Source organism: Thamnophis elegans, chromosome 11 (genome assembly GCF_009769535.1).
Source record: "Thamnophis elegans isolate rThaEle1 chromosome 11, rThaEle1.pri, whole genome shotgun sequence".
NCBI lineage: Eukaryota > Metazoa > Chordata > Lepidosauria > Squamata > Colubridae > Thamnophis > Thamnophis elegans.
The window spans coordinates 11,417,263-11,442,022 of record NC_045551.1 but is presented as its reverse complement, the minus strand read 5'-3'; the positions used below and the strand labels follow the sequence as shown (position 1 = coordinate 11,442,022).

Here is a 24,760-nt window from a genome sequence, read left to right as displayed (position 1 = left end):
TAAGGTTGCAGCTGTTCAACTTGAAAATGTAGCTACATTCCAGTGGTGGGATTCAAATAATTTAACAACCGCTTCTCTGCTCTAATGATTTTTTCCAACAGCCAGTTAACCAAATTGCTCAGAAAGTTAACAACCGGTTCTCCCAAAGTGGTGCGAACTGGCTGAATCCCACCACTGCTACATTCCTAAGCTGAAAAAGTGGTTCCACCACAAAACCGCGGTCGACTAAAGCACGCTCGACGAAACCGCTTACCTGACGTCATCACAGCGCGACAAAAAAAGCAAGCTGTGAGCGGTAAAGCTAAAATTAATGCGTAAACCTAAACCTAACCCCCCGAAACCTAACCCTAACCCTAACCCTTAACCTAACCCTAAACCTAACCCTTAACCTAACGCTAAACCTAACGCTAACCCTTAACCTAACCCTAAACCTAACCCTAACGCTTAACCTAACCCTAAACCTAACCCTTAACCTAACCCTAACCCTAACCCTAACCCTTACCTTAACGTGAATCGGCTTGCTTTAAAAGCTCTTTTTAAAGCGCCCTTTTTTCTCAGCGGTCGTATTTGTCGCGCTGATGACGTCAGGTACGCGCTTTAATCGGGCGCGCTTTAGTGGACCACGGTTTTGTCGTGCCACGGAAAAAGTAGCTTCCTTCATGTGGAAGTAAGACAGAATGGCATGTTCTCAGATTTATGACATGGAGCTGAACACATTATGAGATAGGAATAGGAATACTCCTGTATACAAAAGGAAAGTAACTCTTGTCCGCCTGCAATCCTCTAAACCAATGATGATGGCCTTTTTGCCAGCAGGAACACTTTGGGCTGGGCTGAAATCCACAGATCTTCTTCTTTCTTTTTCTTCTTCTTCATAATATTATGCCTTCTTTTCCTTTGGATTGGAACACTGCTGCTGTGGCTATTTTTGTCCCTTTGCTGCTGGCCACAAAAACAACAATGGCAACAGATGAAGATTCCAACAAGGAGGACAAGAACAGGTAACCCCATTAAAACAGCAAGACAGATTGTGTTATAGATGCCCTCCTGGTGTTTTAAGAAGATAAAAGACCAGATGGAATGGAAAAAATTGCTGATCTGCTCCATAGCAACTTTTGTAGACTGGAAACAGGTCTGATAGAATATTAAAGTTTCTTTCCTTGACCTTTCCCTCCTCCGCCTTAGATGGGAATTCTGTGGATTTTGTCTTTGAAGTTATGCAAATGTCTTCAGTTTTCAATCTCTGCAAAGGTGGAAGATGAAACATGAAAATGGGTCAAATGAGTAAGGTCAAATGTTTCAGTTAATGCACCTGCTGGTAAAGACAAAATATATGATCTGTGATCCAAATTATTTATTTGCTAAAGACCTTAAGCTTTTCCATATTATTCTCTCAATATTCTAATGAAGTAGGATAGAAGAGATCAAGAGATACTTACAACTGAATGTGAACCCATCCATCCTTGAATCCACGTTGTCCCCAATCAACATTCTAACCATCATATTATTAACAATGAAATGTTCATGAGGATGTTAGAAAAGTTATTGCGTAATTGTTCCTGACGCCTAGTAGCTCTTCGATGGTGTGCATCCAGGAACAACTCAATACTGGCCTCTGCTCACTCTCCCTTGTCTCCTCCCCACTGGTCCAAGGCTCAGGTGCCTCCTGGTGGCCAACCAGCCTCTCTGCACCCTGCTCAGAGTCAGAACCCTGTCCAAGGTCCTCCACCTCCTCCACAGCTGACTCATAGGGCCCCTCAGAAGAAGCAGAAGTTCCTTATTGTGCTTCTGAACTCTTAACTGCTTCTGAACTCTTAACTGCTGTTTCAAGTAACAGATTTGGAACACGTGGAAATGACCTGCTTGAGCAGACAAAGTATAGTACTTTTTTCATGATGGTTTTAAGAAGTTCATTCACTGCTGGCGGAAATGTGTGATGAATAGTGATAATTATATAGGTAACAAAAATGTTCTATTCAAAGATTATTTTCCTTTCTCATATATTAAACTGTTGTGGCCCAGCAGGTGCCGTTGGAGCTGCCACCAGACTCCGACAGCGAGGGGAACAATGAGTCAGCTCTGGAGGATGTGGAGGACCTTGGACAGGGTTCCGACTCTGAGCAGGGCGCAGAGAGGCTGGTTGGCTACCAGGAGGCACCTGAGCCTTGGACTAGTGGGGAGGAGACAAGGGAGAGTAAGCCAGAGGCCAGTAGTGAGTTGTTCCTGGATGCACACCATCAAAGAGCTACTAGGCGTCAGGAACAATTACGCAATTACAGGAGGTGATTGTACTCAGCTGGTGGTCATTAGGCTCCTCTCCAGACTATAAAAAGCTACTTGTGCACACGGCCCTCTTTGCAGAAGTCAACGCAGGATTGAATGTCAGAGGACAGTACTGTGAGCTTGGCAGGCTGGATTGCTGCCAAGCCTTATCTGTGTTTATTGCTGCCTGAGTTTGTCTGAGTTGCTGCCAAGGTCCTTATCTGTTTGTTTTGCTTGGCTTTCAGCCACCGAGGTTTTGGTGTCTTGCTATTAAAGGACATTCCAGTTAAGCTTGTCTCGGCATTCGTTACTGGACGGAGGACGGGGTCAGAACATTAAACTATCTTATTTAAAATAAAGTTGTGGAGGTAGAGGCATTTCTTTTTATTTGGCCCTTGTTTGTCAATATCAAATCAATAGTCAATATCAATCTAGCACATCAGCAGATCTACAGAGGCGAAAGACTGAAATGGATAGGTTAAGCATCTGGCATAAACATTCAGTAGTTTAAATCTACTCTTGTCAAAAAAAAAGTTATTGAAGAATGCTGAAATTGATGTTTGGTTGCTAGTTCATCCAGTGTGCAAAGCCTCTATTTTTCTTTTTAAAATGGCAATATGTTTAAAGATGGCAATCAATTGTTTTTTACTACTGGTTCTGTGGGCATGGCAGCGGAAGGATACTGCAAAATCTCCATTCCGACCCCACTCTGGGGCCAGCCAGAGGTGGTATTTGCCAGTTCTCCGAACTACTCAAAATTTCAGAACCTGCTGAATTTCACCCCTGATCTAAGGTGATTCTTTTTTTAGCAGATTTTTAAATTATTTTTTCCCTTCTACAACACCTTACAGTCATTACATCAACATTGTTATGCCATCATACCTGTACATGTATATAATATTTCGCTTCTATATTTACACACTTTTATACACAGTTCTATATATATTTATATATAGTTTTTTGGCTTAATTAATTTTGTTCCTGTTTTGCAGCCATTTGTACCAATTGTTCCAAATTTCATAATATTCCGACTCTTCTTTATCTTTTAATTTCAGTGCTAATTTGTCCATCTCTGCACAATCCAAAGTTTTTTTCTAAGGTAATTCTAAAGCAAACTCCTGGATATCTATTGATGATACTGACTGCTCCACCTCGTCAGCAAACAAGTCTCTGATTTTACTTATCTTTTTTTAATCACCTCATTCAGGACACAAGAATATTTCCCCTCTAATCTTCATTGATAGTCCAACCACAATGATAATGTCAATCTTGTGAAATATGATGATCTTCCTGATAGTCCAGCACCAGCTTATCAGAAACTTAGCTGCAGTATTTACATAGGTATCATTGGCAGTGCTGTTATAACCCGTCAGAATTAAGATTTAAACTTGCTAAAAATGAGCTAGTTTAGAATAGCAAGTCCATGCTATTCTCAATATTGACAGTTAAGGTGATAATCAAATGTTTTGTTAAAAGGATCTAAAGACAGGAGATGGTTTAACTGTAGCTGGCAATCCATGAAGTGATGCCTGGTACAATTTAGAAAACTGGTATCTTCCAGGTAGTAGAAAGGAGCTGAGAAACAGTTGAAATCTGCTGTACTTGAAGAAAATATCTGGGCTCTACTTCAAGTTTAGTGGCCTTATTGTTTGTCAAAGGAACAATAATTACTTCTATTGTGCTTTGTTTAATTTCCCTCCAACTATTAGCTGCATTGGAGATGCTAGCAATGAAAAGGAGGAGGGAAATTAAATAATTAGTCAGCCTCAGAGATGGCAGCTGTTCCATGATTTAACTCTTGGACATGCCTCATACAAGCCAGGCTGAAGTATGAAAGGAAGGTTTATCTGACTGTGTATAATAGAACAAATATTTTGGCACGCAGGAGTAAAATGGGCCACAATTTACAATTTAGAAAAAGTGGGTTTCTCTCTCAGGGGAATTGAAACTTCCTTGATTAATGTTTAATATATGCAGTTCTACAAGCCAGTAACTTGAGATGGGCAAAAAGGAAGGCAGAATAGGCTTGGAAATGCTAAATTATGGAATAAGGGAAGCTTTTCCTTTTTTTTTCTCTTTTTAGAGTATGGTTCGACTTATAAGAAATAGAAATACACCAGTCTTTCTTTATCCTCCCAACTGCAGCCGAACCTTAGAGCCCCTAACTCCACAATACATTGGTGGGTCTAGCGATTCAAACTATGCTTTTAGAGCAGTGTTTCTCAACCTTGGCAACTTGAAGATGTCCGGACTTCAACTCCCAGAATTCCCTGGCTGGGGAATTCTGGGAGTTGAAGTCCGGACATCTTCAAGTTGCCAAGGTTGAGAAACACTGTTTTAGAGTCTTCTTGCTTTCGGCAGTCTTATCACATTTAAATTTAATTTATTTGCCTGCTGCTCTAAGAACAGCATTTTATTCTTTCACCATTTCCATCCCCCCCCTTTTAAAAAGCAGAGTAAATCCTAAAAATCCTGGAAAAGCATATTCAGGAAGAGCAAAAACATGTACACCAATAGTTCTCAAGACAGTACTATGTATAGCCAGCTTCCCCTGCAAAATATACAGGATAGTTTTCTGCATGCTTAAAGCTGAAAAACAAAATTGAGACAGACAGATATGGCCTTTGGCTTGTAAAGTGCTATATTCAATATTTTAAAGGAATTGAAAGCCCTAAAGTAGGTGTCACTATACCATATACTGATATTTGGATTAGAAATGGTTTGGAGGTTTCTTTGGTTTTTGAACAACAGTGTGGCCAGCCACATACGGTGGCTTTCATGTGTTTTTCAGTGTTTAGGATACAAACTCCATCAAAACAGCTAAGGAGCAACACAAAAATGACAACAAATCATTTAAAAAAAATCATTCTAGGAAGTTCCTTTAGGACAATTGTTGGGGGCAATCAGGAGAGAGGAGAAGAGTCTAGCATAGCCAATGTTAGCCTAAATCACTGGCCTGATCATCCTGTTCTGAAACTCGATGTTACTTGAGGTCATTAAGAATTGCATGACTATCTAAATAGACAAAGGAAGCCTCATCGCATCCAGTCAATACTAACCCCCCCCCCCCACCCAATGCAGCTGGGAATCAAGGCATAGAGAACATGTGAGTTTCTTGAGGTTGCTCAGGAAGTTTTAGGCAAAGCCAAGAACGGAACCTCTTCCCGTTGTGTCTTGAATGTTTTCTTTGCCTGAAGCACAACAGCCTCCTTCTCTAACCTAAATTGCTTCTTCAGCTCATTCGGAAATGCCAAAGGAAAAATAAAGTGGGGGTCGAGAAGTCCTTATGTTTCTTATATCTCTTGCCAAGGCAAAACAAGTTTAGAAACGGTTGCTTAGAAGGGAAAGTTGGGAAAATCATTCAAAGAATATGGAGAAGGAGCATTCTGACTTCCTTCTAGTTATCCTTGTTCAGCCAAATGTTAGCTTCATTCTATTTCTTTCCTCTCACCAGATATCTCACAGCCAAACATTTAAATCTTAATTTAAGGAAATATTCTGACCAATATTTCTCACAGTTGGATCACAGCATGCATTTACCTACCTAGTTTGCTGTAGATCTGATGTGTCAATCACCTTACTAATGACTTTACAATAAAAGGAAAACTGTAGAATTGTAATATACAGATACAAACATTTTTTTTAATTCTGAATCTGTAAACAATTGCCCATAAACAGTAAATATTAATTTCAATTTGTTCCATGTAAACTATCAAATTACTGGATGATAGGGTAGAACCCTCTGAGACACACAGGTCAGCAACCTTCTAGGCACACCCTGAATAGAAGAAGGGAAACCTTGAAAAATTGCCTTCAAGAACCAACTCCTCCAGGTGATCCAGAACAATATAATGAACAGTGATACTGAAAACCAATGAAAGATCTGGGAAAGATCTGGAAGAATAACAATTATATACTCCCCTCTTCTAATTTCCAGCATAAGTCTTAAGTTAGCTCAAGCTGTCTCAGGAGTGTATCCAAGATGAAACTCTAAATTGAAATGGCTCCAGATAACCACTTTCATTTAAATGCATCTATAGCAGGAAAGCTACCAGGATAACCTTACCCAGAATGGACGTTGGTCCTTACCTGATACGCTCATTTTCTGGTGGAGGAGAGACAGCAGCCAGACTGGGTATGCTCCGTCCATTAACCAATCGGACTGAGTTTAAACTTATGATGTCATCAGGCCCTTGTGGCTCCTCCCCAGTTTTAGATGAAGGAAAACTGTAGACTCAAGTGAGAATTGTGAGCAAAAAGTGAAAGTCCATAGTCACTGTGTCTCTCGCTCTCGCTCTCTCCTCCGCACAAGGAATCCCCTCGCATGACCCATACCAGGGCGGGGCTGGCTGCTGTCTCTACCAGAAAATGAGCGAATCAGGTAAGGACCAATGCCCATTTTCCTGTTATCACAGAGACAGCAACCAGACTGGGACATACCAAAGACTGGGATGTCCACTAGGGTGGGAAATTGTAAAAAAGGTCTGTTAGGGCACAAGCACTTGTTGCAGCACCCTGCGCCCAAAGGCCGCGTAATGATGTATGAAGACCGTGGGAGATGCCCAGGTGGCCGCCTGGCAGACCTCTTCCAAGGTGGCTTGAGTGGACCAAGTCGCAGATGTCGCAGTGCTGCGTGTAGAGTGAGCTGTAATGTTTGCAGGGATCTGTATGGATTGAAGTTCGTAGGACAGTTTAATTCAGGCTCTCATCCAGCGCCCCAGACTAGACGATGAAGCCTTGGTACCCAAGGAGGCTTGGTGAAAGGAGATGAAGAGAACTTCCGAGTGGCGGAACGAGGCTGTGCAGTCAATGTAGATCTTGAGGGCACGACGTACGTCAAGAGTGTGCCACTTGCGCTTCCTCTTGTGACGGGGAGACGAACAGAAATCAGGTAAGGTCAACTCCTGACCTTGGTGGAAACAGCTATTGACCTTTGGTATGAATGTTGGGTCCAGTCTTAAGACAACTCGGTCTGGATGGAACACCCACAAGTCATGCCTGACTGAAAGAGCAGCCAAATCAGAAATACGTCTGGCTGAAGTTACAGCCACCAAAACCAGCATTTTAAAGGACAACAGTTTCAAAGAAGTGGATCTCATAGATTCAAAGGGCGCAGAAGTCAAAGCCTCTAGGACACGAGGTAAGTCCCAAGTCAGATATCTATGTATGGCAGGGGGACGCAGATTCATTCCCAATCCTTGATTCTGTAAGGTATGAATGGTGAGGGCGAGATCTCTTTCTGCCTGAACCGGAGACCTGGACAACAAGAGGATGTCGTCCAGGTAACAGAGAATCCAAACTGGGGATGACCTGATGTGGGCAGCCAGTACTTTTGTGAATACCCTGGGAGCAGAGGATAGACCGAACGGAAGAGCTCGGTACTGGAAGTGCCTCCCCCCCCACAGGAGAAGTGGAGATATTTTTGGTGGTCTATGAAGATGGGGATATGAAGGTAAGCTTCGGTCAAGTCTACCGACGTGAGGAAGTTGCCTTTCCTGACACCTGGAGGATGGTGTGCAGAGAATGCATTTTGAACCGCCGATAGACAATGTGGCGGTTCAATGTTTTTAGATCTAATATTGCTCTCCATCCCCCAGAATTCTTCAGTACCACGAACAAGCAGGAATAAAAACCCTGCCCTTCCTGATGGGGAGGAACCGGTTGGATGGCTCGGATCTCCAACAGATGCTGAATGGCCTGTTCCATCAGTGTCCTCTTGCAAGGGCATTGAGAGACCAGGCATGGCATGAAGTGTTCCTGGGGGATGGAGAGGAATTCTAGCATGAGACCAAATTTGACAGTTTTTGAGTACCGAATTGTCTGTTGTGGTCTCCTCCCAGTGGTGGGCAAAGAACGCCAGGCAGACTCCGATTGGAAGAGAGTCCAGATAGTCATTTCCTATGTGAAAAATGGCAGTTGCCTCCTCCACAGTAAGATTTCTTGGAGGGGAAACGCTGTCTGTTTCTATTGGACCTGTCCTGGTGAGATCCCTGTCTGGGAGTACCGGGTTGGCATTGTGGACGGAGGAAGGAAGGTCCCTTGTCCGCCGGCTGAAAGGGCGACCTCCTATAGAAGGGAGTGGGCCGACTGTCCTGTTTCTTGTAGATGGATGAAAGGACTTTGCGCTTGTCTTTAGATTCCGTGAAGTACGGGTCTAAGGGATTACCAAATAATTGGGTGCCACTGAATGGGGAGGCTGCTAGGCACCACTTGGTATGGACATCCACCTGCCATGGCTTGAGCCAAAGCAGACGCCTGGCCATGACTGAAGAGGCCATGGCTTTAGAAGCAAATCTAGCAGCATTAAGGGAAGAATCAGCCGCAAATTCAACCGCTGCCCTGATCTTGTTGAGATCCCTATGTGATCTAGGGTCAGTAGGAGCGATGCGCTCCTGAAGCTGTTCAATCCAAACCAGGGCCGCCCTGCAGAAAAAGGAAGTGGCCGTAGAGGTCCTAACAGCCCAGACCTTTTCTCCTCAGGCTTGAGAACCTCCTCAGTGGCTCCAGAGACCACAGTAGGTGAAGACAGGGCTGCAATCGGTGCGTCCACTGGGGGAGTCTCAAAGAACTTGGTGAGGTCTGGTGCAATGTTGTAGAGACGTTTGTCAAGATTGGTCGGCTGTGGGCCCATGCCTGGAGACTCCCACTGCTTCTGGATGATGTTCAGGAATATCTTGGGAACAGGGATCACCTCTTTTCACACCGTGGGTTAGATGAATGGGGTACTGGGACCCTCAGTTGAAGCCGGTTCTGCTGGTTTATCCTGTGAAGTAGAAGCTGAAGCAGAAGATGGTAAGTTAGCAGCTTTAATGGTCTTAAGTAGAAGGGACTTGAATCGACCAGTTTTGAATAATCCGATAAAGACAGGGGTGTCTGGGGTGACCACCTCGTCATCAGACAGGTCTGAGTCCTGTAGGTTATCTTTCTCCCCGCCAATTGAAGCCTGAGAAGTAGAGGCAGAGGGATCAGGTTGCTGAGCTGCAGAAGAAGATTTATGCTTATGGCCATGTGATGGAGCAGGTTGAGGTTGCTGTTGTAGGCCAGCAGCCATGACCTGTTTAATGGTTTCAGCAATGATGGTTGCCATATCAGCAGGAGAGGTGTATATGGTGTGGAGCCCCCTAGAACCATGTGTAACCAGGAGGGAAGCCTGTTCAAAGGTGCGCTCCTTATTGAGAGGGACATCAAAGAAATTGCCTCTGTTGTCAGGTTCCATCGAAGACGAGGACTCCGAAGAAGACAATTCCCCTTCTGAATAGGCCATGGGGGTGGGGTGGTCAGGGCCCATGGGAGGCAAGACAGGTGGAGATCTTTGCCCCTGATGGACCTGCCTCCTCTAATCCAGCATTCGCATCCATATCTGGATCTGGATTTCCCCAAACATAAATCAATACCCCAATAAGATAGGCAACGGTCTCACCCGTTTGCTGGCCAGGCGCTCCTGATCCGGTCCACCTGGGGTGATCCCGCATTGCTGGGCACTCCAAACGGCTGCTGTAGAGTTCGTGCCTTTTTTAGAGTGCCCAAAATGGCCGACTTTTTTCCTCTGAGGCTTTTCCGAGTCTCAAAATGGCCACCGCTATCTTCGCGGGCTTTTCTGACTCACAAAATGGCTGCTGATACTAAGTGTGGCCAGAATGGCAGAATGGCTACCGGACTTGCCTGGAACCGCTGCGTGCAAAATGGCCGGTCGCGCGTCCCTCCGAGTGCCCAGAAACCAGGAGCGCCGCGGGGAAACAGCTGTGGAGCCGTAGCTCGTGAGCTGGACGATATGATTGCAAGGCAGGCTTCCTGAGTGAATTCGTGGCTGCAGGCAATCAGACGGCTGAGGAGAGGCAGCCAGAGATCAGTTTCGAATTTCCCTCCAATTTGTAGAATAAAGGATTATTTAAGGAACCAATTTAAAGGAACAACAATTTTTTTTCGGCAAAATTCACCAATTAAAGATATAATTAAATAATTTGGAGGCGAGATCAATTCTCACAGCCAGTCCAGGTTGGACTGAGTCTGAAACTGGGGAGGAGCCACAAGGGCCCGATGACATCGTAAGTGTAGACTAAGTCCGATTGGTTAACGGACGGAGCATACCCAGTCTGGCTGCTATCTCTACGATAACAGGAAAATGGAGCATTTCAGATACATGTAATTATAGAATAGCAATAGCAATAGCAGTTAGACTTATATACCGCTTCATAGGGCTTTCAGCCCTCTCTAAGCGGTTTACAGAGTCAGCATATCGCCCCCAACAACAATCCGGGTCCTCATTTTACCCACCTCAGAAGGATGGAAGGCTGAGTCAACCCTGAGCCGGTGAGATTTGAACAGCCGAACTGCAGTCAGCTGAAGTAGCCTGCAGTGCTGCATTTAACCACTGCGCCACCTTGGCTCATAGAAGACTTCCATGTTCAGCCCCCCCACCCCCACCCCCAAAAAGCTTTATAACTGACCTCTTTAAACAGGACCACATTCTAAACTCAACTCTGTTCATTTACTTTAATCTAAGGCCAGATCAATTTCGCCAATTTTCCTTTTCCTTATAGGGAACTAACTTTGACAAACTGTCATGTTTATATGAATTATTTTCAGCTTAATATTGAGGATGCAGGTTATATGAGAAGATGGTGGCCTTCATCCGATCTGAAATAATTCATATAAACATGACAGTTTGTCAAAGTTAGTTCCCTATAATTTGCCCCAGCAGTAGAATTCAAGTCAAGTGAATCCAGTCAACTTTGTTCGAAAGGTTTGATAAAAGTGCTCATATCAAGTTACTTATTTGTTCCTATTTCAATCCTGCAACGTATTTTTATTTTTATTTTCCATGCTGTAGAATCATCAATCAACTCTGAGTTGCATAGTTTTGCTACGCATAAAGAATTTAAAACACCACAAATAGTAAACAATGGGCAAAATTACGTGATAATGTATTTCTGTGCCAAAGAATATTTTGTAATGCTGTTCATTGTTTGGCTGTTTTTGGTATAGATGTTGCACAGTGTAGAAAATTAATGCCACGCTATCATGTGCATATACAACGAAGTGACTGTTTTCACTGCATCTACTGACATGAAATAGGATTTCTCATGCATCTTAAAAAATCCCTCATACTATATCCAACTTATTATGTTCAAGAATTCCTCCTCTTGCAGTCTAGCCTTCTATTTACCTGATTTTTGTACTAGTATCCTGAGAAACCAAGAAGCTGATTTAGGTGGAAGTTGGTATTTCAGAGTGACAATGATAGCTGCCAGCTATGTCCATATTCAATGGAACAGGCAGGAAATTTTATTGCTCCAAATTGTTTTGCTCCTAATACTCCATTTTTTTTCTTGGCTCAGAATTGTACAATGATCTAAGTTGTTTTATATGTTTGGCAAAATAAAATTGCATAGCTTACATAACTTATTCTGCTCATGGAATTTGAGGACTTTCTGTTATCTGTTCCAAATATCTGCTACAATCTCAAAGCTCTACCACCTAAAAACTTAACAATTTCCAATTTTTGAACTGCTCTTGATGATTTATGTTGCAATCTTCTATACTTCTACTAAAGGAGAAGTAAACTTTGTATGTGGGAATGTACTTGTGCCAGATGAAATGCAGGGCAGAGGATTGAATAAGCACTGCGCTTAATGATATAGTTAAACCCAGGTGTTGTCAAGTTTGGAGAAGTGATCTAGTCACATTGGCAAGATTTGAATATAGCTGGATATGCCTGAATGATTTTTTTCACCCAACGGTAGACGTTTCCTGAGACCAATAGGCCCTCCTCAACCGTCCTATTTGAGCTTGTAACTTTTCAACTTTTCTTAAATTGTGTTTATGGGTATCATTTCTCACACAGAAATGATCAAATCTACAGTATAACAGTGAATTTGCCAAGGTTTAGAAGGGCCTTGGCTTGATTATGTTTTTGACCTTGGTGGGATTTGTACATTTTTTTAAAAAAAAAAGTGGATTTAACCCATGAGCAGTCTGCAAAGGGTTTGTGATCTGCTTGATTTTCCTTTTAACTCCTTTTTTTATTTATCTCATTTTAGAAAATTACCAAGCCAAGTTGCATCCAAAGAATCTATTTATATAAAGGATACATAACTGTGGCTGATCGTGTTTTAAATTGTCTGGCTTCAACTATAAATATTTTGTTTTTAAGTATTCCCTGTTTTAGATCTATTGGAATGGATCTAAATAGGGATAGGCAATAGGTGGTACCTGAACAAGGTAGCTTTTTCCTTAGTTTCAAAATCCTTTTGTAAGAAAATACTTTAGATTTCTGATAAAAGTTGTTTGTCACCTTCCTGTGTTACTTTCACTTTTAGGAGGGAAACAAGCTATTGGGGGGGGATTTTTTTTTTAAATAGGGGTCCCAACACATTTTTGGCTTTAACTCAGGGGCTGAAATCATTCATATCAAGCATATCCAATGGTTTAGTGGTAAGAAAAGTAAGGTCCTGCACTTAGGCAGGAAAAACCAAACGCACAGGTACCGAATAGGCAGCATCTGGCTCAATAGTTGTGTCTGTGAGGGGGTGTCTCCTGGACCACCGCTTAATTATAAGCCACCAGTGTCCTGCGGCTGCCAAAAGAGCCAATGCATTCCTAGGCTGCAACAACAGAGGGGTAGTATCGAGACGTGACCCAACAAATGCGTGCACGACAAAAGCGTGCCGACAAAACCGCGGCGCTAAAACCGTGACGTCATCAACGCGGCGACAACAGCGCGAAGACAGAAGAGTGATTTAAGTTAAGGTAAGGGTTAGGTTTAGGGTTAGGTTTAGGGTTAGGTTTACAGCGTGCTTCTGTCGGCGCGGTGTTGTCGGCACAATTCACCGCTCATTCGTCGGTGCGCTTTAGAACTCGCGGTTTTGTCACCGCGGTTTAGTTGGGCATGCTTTTGTCGTTCGCCCTTTTGTCGGTGAACCGTATCGAGATCATGAGAAGCAATAGGACCACTATATACTGCACTAGTGAGGCCACACTGGGAATACTACATCCAGTTGTGGTCACCACAATACAAAAAAGATGCTGAAGGGCTAGAAAACAGGAGAGCAACAAAGATGATAAAAGGTCTGGAAGCTAAACCGAATGAGGTATGGCAAAAAACAAACAAACTAGATAAGTCTAGCCTAATTGGGTGACACATTGCTATCTTCCAATACTTAAGGGCTGTCGCAGGGAAGAGGAGGGGTCAATTTATTCTCCAAAGCATGACAAGAAGGAATGGTTGGAAGCTCATCAGAGGAAGACCCAAGTTGGATCTGTCTTAACAGTGAGAACAATTATTCAGTGGAACAGCTTGATGCGGGTGCTCTATCGGTGGAGAAAAAGTCTGGACAACTATTTGTCAAGGATGAATAAGGTCTCCTGCCTTGGGCAAGGGGTTGAATTAAAATAGCAATAGCAATAGCAATAGCAGTTAGACTTATATACCGCTTCATAGGGCTTTGAGCCCTCTCTAAGCGGTTTACAGAGTCAGCATATCACCCCCACAGTCTGGGTCCTCATTTCACCCACCTCGGAAGGATGGAAGGCTGAGTCAACCCTGAGCCGGTGAGATTTGAACAGCTGAACTGCAGAACTGCAGTCAGCTGAAATAGCCTGCAGTGCTGCGTTTAACCACTGCGCCACCTCGGCTAAAAGACTTCCAAGGTCCCTTCCAGGCCTACGATTCTATTTCCATTTTTCTATTTCTGTTGCTTCCTTCAGCCCATCAGAAGCTGAAAAAGTTTGCAGCAGAAAAAAAAAAGTCAGCTCATCTTGAATCGAAATAATTAGCTGACCTCCAGAACAGCTAAAAGTTGACAAAATACCACTTGCTTCAGAATCTTGTTTAAACAATGGAAAACTGAAATAATTTCTCAAAGCCAATGTTTAATATTTATCTTTCAGAAAGGTGTTTTTATCATTGTTTTGTTGGAAAGGATTTACAGCTTACACCCTTCAGTGAACTATTTGTCATGGCTGACTGCCATAAGGCAAACAAACTCTATAGCCAAGGCTCTAAGGGGTAGACACTTGGGTCTTCTCTCTGCAAATTAGTAATCTACCTTATTAAGTATTAGCTTTAATGGCAGAGAACTATCCTAAACCTCTAGGTTATTGACCAATATTCTCAACTGGTACAAAATGTGTGCATAATATTTATGTTTCCAGCAGGGACAGGAATCAAGATTATGTTTTATAGAAGAGCATCCAGAAAACACGATCCCTTAATTCTATACATAATATTGTACCTGAATTCATACTTTAAAAGCACTGTAGGCAAGACTGAGCTTACAGTAGTGATACTCGGTAGGGGCAGATAATTACATCTTAAGAGATAGACTGAACTAAAAGACAGAGCTAAGATCATAAACTTTATCAAAACAAAAACACGCTTTCCAACTCCTTGTCTGTCATTCATAGGATCCGACAATCAATCAATTCGAGTTAGCATGATTTCATTTCCAAATGCCTTTCGGAAGAGACATGTGATCATTGTTCTCCAAAAATACAATAACAAGGAGGTGGTTTTGTTTCCTGGGATGTGAGTGTGGGGTTGAGGGGAGAAACTATTCAAAAGGAACATATTCTAAAATGTGTGGTGCATTTTATTTGCATGCAAATATCTAGTTTAACTCTTCTGCTTATCGTTTTAAAGAAGAATGTGGCTTGAGATGAGATTGTGTTAAAAGGATATGGTTCAAAAAAGGGCAAAGATAACAGAAGACCAATGGCAGCCTTTATAAGAGGGATTTTAAAACATGCCCTTGCTTCCAAGGCCAAACACAAATGGAACAGTTTGTTAAAAAGAACTGTAACTAGAGAAATATAAAATCCAAAATCAAGGTCCTATATTAACCCACTCAAGTTGGCATTTTCTTGTAAGCTTCTTTTGCAAGCTCTTCTTTAATTCCTAATTTCAACTTTATTTTTCAATGGAATTGTTTACTGTCCATGTTCCAAATTGCAGCAGAAAAAAAATGACAATATCCCCTCAACAACATCAGAGCACTCAAAGCCTTTTCCTTTGGCTTAACCTCAACAAGTGAGCTTCATATTCTCCAGTTCCTTTGTGAAGGGGTGGCTGCAGAATTACCCTGACCTTGTCATTATAGCTCCAGAAGATCCAGACTGACAGTACGTTTAGGTAAGCATGGACCAATGTATTACCTCCATTCATTTGCATCAAGAGGAAGGCTTCCCCTTCCCTTCCTCCCCACTGATGTGAAAAGCAATAAAAATCTTTTGATGGAGCCCTTCTGTTGAACACCCCTGAAATATCTCAAATTAAACACTATTGGATTGGATTTCAGATGCCTTTTTTAAACACTTAAGAACCCTTGAGCTGTCTGGTGGCAACAGCTATGAGGAAGAAATTAACCCTATGCCCTCTGCATCTTTTTCCAAATGAATGTTCTACACCTGAAGCTATTAGATCCACCAGGAAAATGAAGTGAGAGGAGGGGGAAATAAGAGCACAAATCTGCATTTTTCCCTAATCCTTTTTTTTTGGTGCATGTTTAGTAGTTTGACAAAATGGGAGTGTTTCTCCCTATTCTTAATGGTAAAAAGTAACACATTATAACTACTATTGCTCCAGTCAAATTAGCATTTGTATGTTAGCTATGATTACGAGAGGAAATAGAGACTAGGAAATCCAGTTACGAAGAGTCAGAAGTTGGGCTTCATATTTGGCCTGCTTGAATAGCAGGGAAACGCTATTCTTATACAACTTCCAACAAATTTCTGAATAATTTCCAAAGTATGATGGGTCCCAATTTAAAACATGTATGCATTTAATGTTTATATAAAAGTTGGTGCATCCAAGCCATGGATGCCCGGAAAATAAATAACCAGCCCAATTCCCAGGCATGGGGAAATTTGTTGGATTCTCAGATGATCAAGGAAACTTCAGCGTATTTCCTCTGAGTTCTGCATCAGGTTGGGTTAATTTTCCCGCAGGGAAACAGAGCAACATTCCAAATGAACAAATTGATGAAACAGCAATTACAGCCAAATCATAGGCCATCCTTTCCTCTATGCTTTAACACTTCTTCCTTCCAGGAATGTTTGCAGAGGAAGGGTAAAATATATCAAGATGATAGCTACAATCATGAGATCAAAACTCCACCCATTTGTATTGGTGACACAAGATTTTGAAATCATCTAGCCAGTAAGCAAATTTGGTGTACAGTGGTGGTGAAGACAACAGGATAGAAATTGGGAGACTGGGAAGTCTAGTTCCATTTTAGACCCAAAGCCAGCTGGGTGACTGGAGGCCAGACACATTCTTTAAGCCCTAGGAGGAGGCAATGGCAAATCACTTTTAAATTCCTGCCAAGAAAATTCAGAGACTTTTCCAGGAGTGAACTTGAAGGCATAAACATAACATATTCAAGAAGGACACAGGTTGCAAAGTTATACTCTGGCAAATTCAGACCTAGAAGATCAGATGTGTGTACACTCAGTGCGCATGATCTGGGTGTCTCTTCATCCTATTCACAGTTTCCCAGTTCCTATTCAGTTTGTGCGTCTTTAGTTTCTAGAACTCAGGGGTGGGTTCCTGCCAGTTCTAACCTCTTCTATAGAAGAGGTTCCACACATCTACAGTGCCGTTTAGAACCGGTTTATTTATTTATTTATTATTTATTAAATCAATTTATAGGCCGCCCAATCCTGGAGGACTCCGGGCGGCTTACATCAAAGAAAGAAGAATAATTAAAAAAATGACAATAAAAACATGTTAAAAACAAAACACATACATTCGTTACGATTGGGACTGGACCTCAACAATGAGGTCAACCGCCCTAGGCCTGCCGGAATAGCCAGGTTTTAACAGCTTTTCTGAAGTCCATGAGAGGGGGCAAGGTCCGGATTTCTGGGGGTAGCTCATTCCAAAGGGTCGGAGCAGCTACAGAGAAGACTTTCCTCCGGGGAGCCGCCAGCCGGCATTGTCTGGCTGACGGCATCTGAAGGAGGCCCACCCTGTGGGATCTCACCGGCCGTTGGGAGGAATGTGGCAGTAGGCGGTCTTGGAGGTATGCTGGCCCTAAGCCATGTAGGGCTTTAAAGGTAATAACCAACATCTTGAATTGCGTCCGGAGACCAATAGGTAGCCAGTGCAGCTTGCGGTGGATCGGTGTGACGTGGGTGTACCTAGGTACACCCAATATCGCTTGCGCGGCTGGACTAGTTGCAGTCTCTGAACACTTTTCAAGGGTTCCAGCTCCCTCCCCCTGCCCGTCCGCACATCATCAAGATGAAGAGCGGGAAGAGGAATTCTGGGAGTTGAAGTCCACAAGTCTTAAAGCGGTCAAGTTTGAACACCCCTGGAGATTTTTTTTCTAAAGGGTTAGGGGTGCAAGGGTCTTGTAACTTGACAGCTTTAAGACTTGCGTGCTTCAAATGCCAGAGTTTCTGAGCCAACATTTTGGTTGCTAAGCAAGAGCATTGTTAAGTGAGTTCTCACCACATTTCACAAGTTGGCCATGCCCACCCAGTCACATGGTTGGCAAGCCACTCCCACCCAGTCACATGGCCAGCAAGCCACTCCCACAAAGTAGGCCACACCTACAGAAGAGGTTCTAAAATTTTTTGAAACTTTTTTGAAACCCACCACTGCCAGAACTCAACAACATCTCATATCTGTCCTGTTGCCACCAAAAAGATTCTGAGTGGGGAACCTGTCACACCTTGCCCAGGTTATCAGAAATAATTTGGAGCCGAGGTGGCGCAGTGGTTAAATGCAGCACTGCAGGCTACTTCAGCTGACTGCAGTTCTGCAGTTCGGCTGTTCAAATCTCACCGGCTCAGGGTTGACTCAGCTTTCCATCCTTCCGAGGTGGGTAAAATGAGGACCCGGATTGTTGTTGGGGGCAATATGCTGACTCTGTAAACCGCTTAGAGAGGGCTGAAAGCCCTATGAAGCGGTATATAAGTCTAACTGCTATTGCTATTGCATTATAATCTATTACAAATGCAGTGGGGATGAAACAAAAGTAATGTTGGTGCTTTTTCATTTATTGTAGGTTTACAAAGAAAATACATTTCTTGATAAAAAGGGGATTTGCAACTAAGGCAGGACAAACTGATATTGCCTAGGATTAAAAAAAGGACCAGTCTCGCTTCCTAACCATGGAAAAACAATACACTATTTTATTTTAATATTTACATTTTAACCTTGTTTACTGTAGTCACCAAGTCAAGTAGACTTTGTTTCAGGACTCCAGGAAAAGCCCTGGGAATTCTTGCTCTTTCTGGGCCTGGCACAGCCTAGCTAAGTGGACCTCTGCAGCGCATGTTTGCTTTCTACCCAGAAATAGTCGCAGATGGTCTTCTTTCCTTGTCCTCGCCTTGAGATTTCAATACCATTGCTTAAAGCTATATAACTTTTCAAAGCCACAAGAACCGCTTTGCTTAACAGCGCTAACAGCTCACTTGTCCAGCATCTGCTTTCCAACAGCTGCTAAACAAGTGAACTGATAGAAGACCCAACCATTGGGGTGAAGGCAACACTTCTCTCTGCTCGGTAGCAAACTCTCTGTTCGTGGAGGGTGGCTTCTACCAGCTGGGTTTTTGATGTTTTAAAATTAAATCCACTTACCTCAGGGGATCATAGTGACCTTGCGCCAAGGTGGCGCAGTGGTTAAATGCAGCACTGCAGGCTACTTCAGCTGACTGCAGTTCTGCAGTTCAGCTGTTCAAATCTCACCGGTTCAGGGTTGACTCAGCCTTCCATCCTTCCGAGGTGGGTAAAATGAGGACCCGGATTGTTGTTGGGGGCAATATGCTGACTCTGTAAACCGCTTAGAGAGGGCTGAAAGCCCTATGAAGCGGTATATAAGCCTAACTATTGCTATTGCTATTGCTTTGCTTAACAGCGCTAACAGCTCACTTATCCAGCATCTGCTTTCCAACAGCTGCTAAACAAGTGAACTGATAGAAGACCCAACAGTTGGGGTGAAGGCAACACTTCTCTCTGCTCAGTAGCAAACTGTCTGTTCGTGGAAGGTGGCATCTACCAGCTGGGTTGGCAACGTTTTTGATTCTTTAAATGAGTGCTTAAAATGAGGACCCAGATTGTTGTTGGGGGCAATATGCTGACTCTCTGTAAACCGCTTAGAGAGGGTTGAAAGCCCTATGAAGCGGTATATAAGTCTAACTGCTATTGCTATTAAAATTAAATCCACTTACCTCAAGGGATCATAGTGACCTTGTTTGGTAATTAATTACCGGCACAAGATTTCCTCCTCCTTCCGCTGTGGAGAAATCGACATCCAGTAAAGGACTCTCTCTGCCGCCGAGGCGCGCGGGATTTCCGGGAACCCGAATCCAGCTGCGGGCAGCGCCACTAGGCAGGCGAAACCCCAACCGGTTCAGACGTGCCAGCGGCTCCTCCGATCCGAATGCACGGATTGGACTTTTACAAAACGAATTTAGTTCGCGTAAATCGAGCAAGTCGGAGTTGTTTCCAAATAAGTTACGTTTTAGGAGCGTCCCGCTAGACTCTTCGGTCGGATTGAACGGGGAGAAAGTGCCTAAGAGAAAGAAAGGAGAGATTGGTCTGCTTGAACCGGCTGAAGTCCAGATTCCTACGGATTTTAACTTTAGTTTAAGGAGGGCAAAGGAAAGCGGGCCAGAACGGCAAGCAAAACTTACCGGCTACCCTCTTAGCTCACGCTGAGCGGCGTCTCCATTTCTCCAGCCGGCTAATACACTTCTAATCTTCCGGCAAAAAGCAATGGGGGAAGCTGCTCCGCATACCACGGCCACGGGAGCCTCCGCATTTCCGCGGGCTGTCAGCCGCCTGGGCCCCTCCACGCCCCTTTGGTTGGCTGTACCTGGGCGGGACCGGGGCTCCTGGGGCGACGCTTCCTCCCCTCCCGGCTCTGGAGCCCGTCCCCGAAGAGAGCAGCGCCTTCCTTCCTCGTGCCTGGCGCAGGGTGGCGTGGCCGCCTTTCAGCCGAGCAGGATGCCCAGGCTCGGGTGCTCGCAAATGTGCTTTGCCCCCCCCTCCTGCCATCCGTTTCCCCATTACCCCCACTCAGCAGCCCGGTTATGAAGGGGAAGGCGAACTAGTCGTGAAGAGCGCGTTCCCAAAACTAAAGGCATTCCCCTTCCCCCCCCCAAAAAACCCTCGTAAAAGGCTCACTTCTGAAAAGTAAGGATGGAGTGCTTAAATCAGGGTTTCTCAACCTTGGCAACTTGAAGATGTCCGGACTTCAACTCCCAGAATTCCCCAGCCAGCATTCGCTGGCTGGGGAATTCTGGGAGTTGAAGTCCGGACATCTTCAAGTTGCCAAGGTTGAGAAACACTGTGCTAGATTGAGTTGGAGGGTAGAGGCATTCGCTGGCTGGGGAATTCTGGGAGTTGAAGTCCGGACATCTTCAAGTTGCCAAGGTTGAGAAACACTGTGCTAGATTGAGTTGGAGGGTAGAGGCATTCGCTGGCTGGGGAATTCTGGGAGTTGAAGTCCGGACATCTTCAAGTTGCCAAGGTTGAGAAACACTGTGCTAGATTGAGTTGGAGGGTAGAGGCATTCGCTGGCTGGGGAATTCTGGGAGTTGAAGTCCGGACATCTTCAAGTTGCCAAGGTTGAGAAACACTGTGCTAGATTGAGTTGGAGGGTAGAGGCATTCGCTGGCTGGGGAATTCTGGGAGTTGAAGTCCGGACATCTTCAAGTTGCCAAGGTTGAGAAACACTGTGCTAGATTGAGTTGGAGGGTAGAGGCATTCGCTGGCTGGGGAATTCTGGGAGTTGAAGTCCGGACATCTTCAAGTTGCCAAGGTTGAGAAACACTGTGCTAGATTGAGTTGGAGGGTAGAGGCATTCGCTGGCTGGGGAATTCTGGGAGTTGAAGTCCGGACATCTTCAAGTTGCCAAGGTTGAGAAACACTGTGCTAGATTGAGTTGGAGGGTAGAGGTATTCGCTGGCTGGGGAATTCTGGGAGTTGAAGTCCGGACATCTTCAAGTTGCCAAGGTTGAGAAACACTGTGCTAGATTGAGTTGGAGGGTAGAGGCATTCGCTGGCTGGGGAATTCTGGGAGTTGAAGTCCGGACATCTTCAAGTTGCCAAGGTTGAGAAACACTGGCTTAAATGCAATGCGTTTGTATTTAGGCTCGCACATCTAGAACATCCTGAGTTTGCAAGCTTCACAATTTTACGTGCGTGCATGCACAAATGTAGGGATTGTGGGACTAGGATTTGGCCTATGTGAAAGGACAAGGGTTTGGGGGTTTATAACAGTTGCTTCAAACCTGATGCTTTGAGAACGGTTCCACCACAAAACCGCGGTAGACAAAAGCGCGCTCGAAGAAAGCGCGTACGTGACGTCATCACAGCGCGACGAAAACATCGCGCTGTGATCGATAAATGTAAAAATAAAGCGAAAACCTTACCCTAACCCCCCCAAACCTAACCCTAAACCTAACCCTTAACCTAACCCTAAATCTAACCCTAAACCTAACCGTTAACCTAACGCTAAACCTAACGCTAACCCTTAACCTAACGCTAAACGTAACCCTAACGCTCTAAACCTAACCCTAACCCTTAACCTAACCCTAACCCTAAACCTAACCCTTACCATTATGTGAATCGGCTTGCTTTAATTTTATTTTTATTTCAATTTTTAATTTTTTTCGTCGTGCTGTGATGACGTGAAATGCGCGCTTTCGTCGAGCGCGCTTTTGTGGACCGTGGTTTTGACGGGTCACGTTTGAGAACGACCTAGGATCTGATCAGAATCTCATTTAATTTATAGAATGCTGATCTTCTTTTGCATCTGGCCAGGCTCCACCCGGAACTACTTCACCCATCGTAGTGTGGTAGGGGCATGTAATGGCAACAAGAAAACATATTTTTTAGAACATCTCTGGCTAAAAGGACATTTGTGGTAGATGCTAGTCTAGACTGTACTCCGAACTCCACCTGTGTGACTCACTTGTTTCCATGTCCTTGAATTACCTGATACACAGATCAAAAGGGAAAGTTTCAAGATTACTATCAACTTAGTCACGCTTAAGGGGTCCTGCAAAAATTCTCCTGCTGGATTTTGGTTACTATGAATGTGGTAATTGTTATTTAAGAAGGTTTTCACTGAAGGCAGCTAAGAATATCTAATCTTTTGATATTCAGTGCATACTTTTATGATGCTAACATTTGTAGAGACCTGGAGCTATTTTTTCCCTGGTAATATTCTCCTCTCCCCATTTCCCAGAATCTAATTACTTCTTGAGCACTTTTTTTTGTTCCTGATAAAAATACAAAGAGATCCATACAACATGTATACTCTTGCCCCAATGTAAGTTTTTTCTGCACCTGGGGGTGATCAAAATGGAAAGCAGAGAAAGCTTTCCATTTCCCCTCCTAAAACCTCTATATTTACTTTAAAGGAAATGGATTCTTTGAACAGCATTTGCCTCTTTATGTTCTGATTTATGGTCCACCGACAAATGCGCGCTCGACAAAAGCGTGCCGACAAAACCACTGGGAAAAAACCGTGAGTTCGAAATCGTGCCGACGAATGACCGCAGAAGAGCGCCGACAACAGCGCGCCGACAGAAGCGCGCTCTAAATCTAACCCTAACCCTAACCCTAACCCTAACCCTAACCCTAACCCTAACCCTAACCCTTACCTTAACTGTAATCGCGCTTCTGTCGGCGCTCTTTTGTCGACGCGCCTTTGTGGGCGTGCTGTCGACGCCGCGGTTTTGTTGGGCACGCTGTTGTCGGGCGCGCATTTGTCAGGTCACGCTGATTTATCAGTAAGATATCCAGTACAAATGTTAGAGCTGTTTGCAAAATAAAATTTTCTCTGGATTATGAAGTTATCAATATTTTTTTTTCATTTTGGTAATAATGATCCACCCAGAAATGGGAGGGTTTTACCTAATGAGAAAGTCAGACTGTGTCTGTGATCAACTTATCCTCTAGAATTGTTTTTGTGATCTGCTGTCTAATTTATGGATAGTCGGGTTCCTTGGAATGAATGGATCCGCAGTAGAGTCTGAGTTTGATTTTCTCTTCTGTTTGATACATCACCAAAGACTTTCTTAGACATAGGCAAAAGTATATGTTTGGTTAAATTTGAGGAAGGGCAGAAAGATAAATCTAAGGGAAGAAATCTGGGTTGGAAGAACATTCAGAGTGGAATCGTAGAGAGTAGAAACCTGACAAAGGGAGTTGGAGATCAGAAGCTGGATGAAAAAGAAAGAGCAGAGAAAAGAGAGAGATTTTTTCACACGTGGTCTAAAACAGTGACTATATAGTGTATAATAAGAATGATACCAAATGATTCTGAAAGAAAACAGGAAATAGGGGAAGGAGTATACCTTACTAGTGGCTTCCTTTGCTATAACTGTGAGATTAATTATAGCACATGTGCTTTGGCTAAAGGCAAAGTCTTTTTAATCTTTGTGTTAGTTTAAAGAGGCTTTGGTCTCTGAACAGAACTCTAGCCCAAATCTCACTTGTAGCTTGCAACAGCCCCATCATACCCGAACATTCCTAATTTTCCCCTTTGGCCACACAATATTGCCTTCACTTCACCCATCCCAGGGGAAAAAAACAATCTTAAATAAACCACTGAACCCTCTGGAATTATTTGGTGGTGAAATAACTATCATGGTTATACTTTTGAGAAAGCACAAAAACATAGGGTGGGTGGAATCTGTTGACCCTGTCAGTGTTGTGGCAGCCACTGTCATGAATTAGCTAGTTTTATATTTTAGAAAACCTAAGCTGCAGGTCAATCTCTCTGATAATTCCCAAGAATAATTGTTCCCATACGTTTCATGAGTAACAGAAGCTTGTCCAATTCCACCAGGCCAGTTTTCATGCACCTGATACATGTATTTCTATCAAAGTACCATTAACCTCAATGATTTCACATACTTTGAGAACCATCTGACAGCCTATTAATAACATTCTTTCTGCTATTTTTACACACTGCTTTCTTGAAGATCTTCCTGAATCTTTAGGCCTATTTCTCAAACTGCACTTTTCAGACACAAATATATGACACAAAACTATACATCATTTTATCATGGCATTAAATGATAATTGGATTATATATTTGGCAATATACTTACATTAATACTTTGATACATGGTTAATTACTTAATAGAGCTATATATAGTTAACATATTCCTTCAATATAATGTCCTAATTTGAAATGATCCTTTATATTATGCAAGTAGAACAAGCTCCTTATAAAGTGGCCTTTCTGCCAGATCATAAGTACAATTTCTAAGTTCAGCTGTTGTGCTAAGTTTTGTCTGACACAAAACTCTATTTTTTTTTTTTGTGGTTCAAAAGTTTTATTTCTTTTAAAACAAACATTTCATCATTCCTCAATCAGTAAGACATCGAAGTACAATTTTTTGTGTGTCAAAATAGTACCACCAAATTCTTGTCTAGCCTAATGTATACCCCTCCCTCCCTCCACCCTCCCCCCCAACCCCCCTCCTCCTCCCCCCCCCCGACTTCCCAGAACCCGTACACGGTATGGATTTT

At 43.4% G+C, this 24,760-nt stretch overlaps 1 protein-coding gene across 1 annotated transcript; it reads right to left on the bottom strand.

Moving 5' to 3' along the window:
- Positions 1-571: 571 nt before the first annotated feature.
- On the bottom strand, positions 572-20,144 carry KIAA0040 (KIAA0040 ortholog). The gene is made up of 3 exons (XM_032227042.1): positions 19,903-20,144; positions 19,438-19,781; positions 572-1,243 (listed from the first exon to the last, which is right to left on the bottom strand). The coding sequence occupies exon 3, from the start codon at positions 1,105-1,107 to the stop codon at positions 784-786; it is 324 nt and encodes a 107-aa protein (XP_032082933.1). The 5' UTR covers positions 1,108-1,243; positions 19,438-19,781; positions 19,903-20,144; the 3' UTR covers positions 572-783.
- Positions 20,145-24,760: the final 4,616 nt, after the last annotated feature.